Genomic DNA, 4068 nt, shown 5'->3' with positions numbered 1-4068 from the left:
AAGGCCAAAATGTGCTATTTTCGGACTAATATTGAATAAATAAAAATAAATAAATAAATAAATAAATAAATAAAAGCCTTGTATCTTAATCCGTCTTGGCGTCTTGTCTCAGCCATTTTCAATAGAACGCCTAAATCCACTTAAAAATTGAAGTTTTCTTCTTCAGAAAATAAAACTCTTATCAATACTATAAATAATAATAATAATAATAACTATAAATAATAATAACTATAAATAATAATAATAAAACTAAGGAGGAGGAGGATTGTGATGATCATAGGATCAATGGTGATTTGAATTAATTTAGCCAGAAACAACGGCGAACACATATATCAATGTGCTCTCTGATATAATGTGCTCTGAATGGTGTGCATTGTGTCATGGTGTCATTCATTGGTGTGTGTGTGTGTCATCAAAGGATCCATCCATTGAGTCCAGAGTCAAATTTGGTCTCACGTGATCACCCAAACGCTTGAAATAACTCTGAGCATTTACTGTTTGCCCTTCAGGAAGGAAGAAGTTCACCAAGGACTACACCTTCGACATCAAAGGAAACGAGGAGCATGACTTTGATTTTCGATCGTCTTTTTCCGTTTTAATTACATATTAGGGGCAAAATAGGAATGCCACTAGCGTTTAAGAAAATTGAAACACGTCAAAAAATATGATTTTAATGTAGGGGGTCTAAACGAGACTACGATTAGGGTTAAATATACGTTTTGAACCCGTCAAAAAATTATTTATAAAATTTTGGGGGCATTTGTTGATTAAAATTAGGGTTTAACCAGGTTTAAACACTTTTAAAGCATAGTTATTCAAAATTTTGGGGGGTAAAATAGGCGAGATATTATCATAAACCTTGGGTTGAAGAATCTAAAATATGTCAATAACTTGTCGGGGGCAAAAAAAGATTGCCATTAGCGTTTAAGCAGATTGGTAACACATTAAAAACACTATATAAAAAGTATGTTTGGGGCAATATAGGATTCATATTAGCTTTAAAAAAAGATTACGATAGCGTTCAAAAGATTAAGATAAGTAAAAAACACAAAAAATGTATATTCATTTATAAAACATACGTGAAAATAGGTTGGATATCACAAAAAAATGGTTAAGACACAATTAAAACGGAGAACAAAAGAATTATTTCAGTGAAAACTTATTAAAAAATGAAGTTGCGAACCAGGAAATAAAAAATTAGCGGAGACATTGTTAGAAAAATGATATTTTCTCCTTAAAAAATCGAGGTTTCTGGATTAAAAAACCGAATTACTAATGAAGAAATATCGTTTAATTGGGTCAGAATACTGAAAACGAAGCTGGAATTTGGGAAAACGCTTTTAAATTGAAACAAAAGTCGATGACTCACCTGACTTCGGGTGGAACGCCTATCGTGGCAATCTCAACTGGAGTAGCGGTCTCCATGACCGGTACCATCTTTGCCCTTGGCAACAGCTTCTCATCCTGTCGGTCCACAGGTACAGTAGGCACCGGAGGATAGCCCACAAATGTTGCTCCGGCTGGAAACGGCCCTAAGGACACAGGAGGTGAATCTATATTTTTCCCTCCTTTCAACAAACTTCCTGGAAGACTTTCCTTACCGCCATTCTGGACTTGATTTGCCTCTTCAACGCCATTTTCATCAGTTTTCCTCCTTTTCGAAACACCAAGCTCACTTTCACCCTTTCTCTTCCCTTCTTTGACCCCACAGTCCTCTCCTTCCGAGGTCACAATCTCGAGTTCAGTCGTAGAATCGTCAACTAACTCCTCGAAGCCCGGCGCGCGACCACCATCTTGAATGCGCGCTTCGCCATCTTGCCCATTGCCGACGACGTGTTCCTCTTCCCTTCCAACACGTGATTGTATCGTAGCGCATTCAACTTCTATTTTTAAAAGGTTCTCAAGATCATTCCCGACCCCATTCGGCTGTTTCCCGCCATTCGGGACTTTCCCGTTGCCCTCCCGTGTGTTTCCGTTCTCCTTTGATGTTTCCGGGACCTCCTGATTCGGTTTCCCATACTGGGATTCGTCTTCCACATTTGAGTTCTGTGAATTCACCCCTCCGCCGACTCTAGATGCGCTATCCTGTTGTGTTCCAGACTGGTTATGTCCACCTTGGCCGGCCCTATCTTCGTCACGTTCGTATTTTGAACTACTAAGCGTTATGACGTCATTTAAGAGTGTTGAACCACTTGACTGTTGGTTGTTCTGTCCTTTGGAACAGTTTTTTGGCGAACTGTCACGGTTTTGTTGTTCCTGTCTGGAACAGTTCAACCTACCAGAGTCACTAGAAGTTCCGTTCGTCTGGTTCTTTCTCTCTACGGGTTTTTTCTCTTCAAATAGGTTTTCAAAAGCTGGTTTGTCCTCACGGCCACTGTCTTCAGCCGACGGGTTTGGTGTAGCGGGCCAACTACCTGATAGAGATTTCAAAGCAGCTTCCGTTTCCCGTAGGAACCTTACTTGGTCCTCTTTGTTTTCCACCTTCTTCTTGCCACTAGGGTTGTTGTTACTGAGCTCTGTAATATTGTTGTTCTTGCAGGTTTCACCAGCAACGAAACGTTCTTCGTCACCGGACTTATCAAAAGAACTGGAACGTTCCTGGAGCTTAACCAGTTTAGAGTTCTCCCTTTTCTCCAGCCTTTGTTGTGACTGAGTTTGAGCTTGTTGGCTGGAACAGTTCTCTGATTTGCTCACAGAGTTCTTCCCAACATCCTTACTCTCCCCAACACCTGGCTTACCAACTTTACCAGTGTCGCCAGAACCCTGCATCGAACTATAACTTCTTTTCTTCGGCAAAACCGTACGGTTTTCTTCAAAACTACGACTTTTTACACCCATGTCTGCGTCTGTAGAAGCTTCGGAATAAGTTAAGGAGACCTGACTATCAAACTCTACAGTTTGCACAACTTGCCCAGACTTAATCCTATCTTCTACAACATCTTCAAGACGTCCTAGGGGTTTCTCAGCATCGGGACTGTGATCCCCAACTGAACAAGAACCCCTAAGGGTACTCACATCACCCTGCTTAAGGGTATCCCTACTTTCCGAAGCAGACAGTTGTACCCCTATGGTCTTATCTACAACTCCTGTACGTTTATATCGATTCTTTTTAAGTTTATAACCTTCTGAGACTTCAGTACAAAGAGAAGAGTGTTTCTCCAACTGGGTAGTACCCTCTTTAAGCTTCGTACTGTGGTTTTCTTCAGGATCAACCTTCCTGAAGACCTCCGAAACACGTTTCTGTAGTCTGGTCAAGGTTTGGGGACTTTCTTGTTGGCAGCGCCTTTGTTTGTGGTGGAGATTCCTTGGACCACTGTTAGATATAAAGAAGAAGAAAGAGAATTAGTTTGAAAGGCATTAAATGATGGACCATTTATTTACAAAGATATTGGGGTTTAATTTCAGACGTAGTATGCCCAATAAATATGTGAAATGGAGTAATCTGGGGGGCCATGACACCTTGGACTATAAATCCCGCCCCACTAGCAGGACTCTGGTTGCCCTGAGCAACCCAATGAGGAGCCATATTTGTGCTATGGCGGATCGTCGTGCTGTGCGTATGGTACGCCAGTTATGCTATAGTTTCTGCTGTCCTGTCTTGTTTTTAATACTGTTTGTCGTTGAAAATGTAAATTGACGAAATGACGGAGCGACGAATCAACATATTAATTCTTTTGGTTGAACTATGGTGGAAAAAGTTTTCATTAGAAATTACTGATAAATGTACTGACGGCTGTTTACACGGTGATAATGCTTTCTGAAGAAGAAAATATCCTCGTTTTCAAAATGGATTCAAGTGTTTTTTAGCCGACAAGACGCCAAGGAAATTAAATATATATGCATACACAAATATGTATAAAATACGTGAATCGCGGTAGTCCAGTGGGTAGAGCGTTGGACGGTTGACCGAAGACTCCCGGGTTCGATTCCCGCGCAAGGCACTCTGGGCATCTGCATCTCCACCTGGGCTATGTAATTTTTCGGGTAGTACCAGATCTTCCTGGGAAACCGTAATCGGCACAGTGTATTAAGGAACTGGCCCCCCTTATTAATACCCTGCTTATTATG

General features: G+C 40.9%; 1 protein-coding gene across 1 annotated transcript; it reads right to left on the bottom strand.

Annotated features, from left to right (window-relative positions):
* Positions 1–1678: 1678 nt before the first annotated feature.
* Positions 1679–3526, bottom strand: LOC139693202 (dentin matrix acidic phosphoprotein 1-like). Its single transcript, XM_071591303.1, has 3 exons — positions 3408–3526; positions 1820–3313; positions 1679–1718 (listed from the first exon to the last, which is right to left on the bottom strand). Exons 1-3 carry the CDS (start codon positions 3524–3526, stop codon positions 1679–1681), a joined length of 1653 nt encoding a protein of 550 aa, XP_071447404.1.
* Positions 3527–4068: the final 542 nt, after the last annotated feature.

Source organism: Hetaerina americana, unplaced genomic scaffold (assembly GCF_022747635.1).
Source record: "Hetaerina americana unplaced genomic scaffold, ioHetAmer1.1.p SCAF_45, whole genome shotgun sequence".
In the NCBI taxonomy this organism is placed as follows: domain Eukaryota; kingdom Metazoa; phylum Arthropoda; class Insecta; order Odonata; family Calopterygidae; genus Hetaerina; species Hetaerina americana.
Note: the sequence above shows the minus strand (reverse complement) of the source record. Positions and strands in the feature narration are given on the sequence as shown.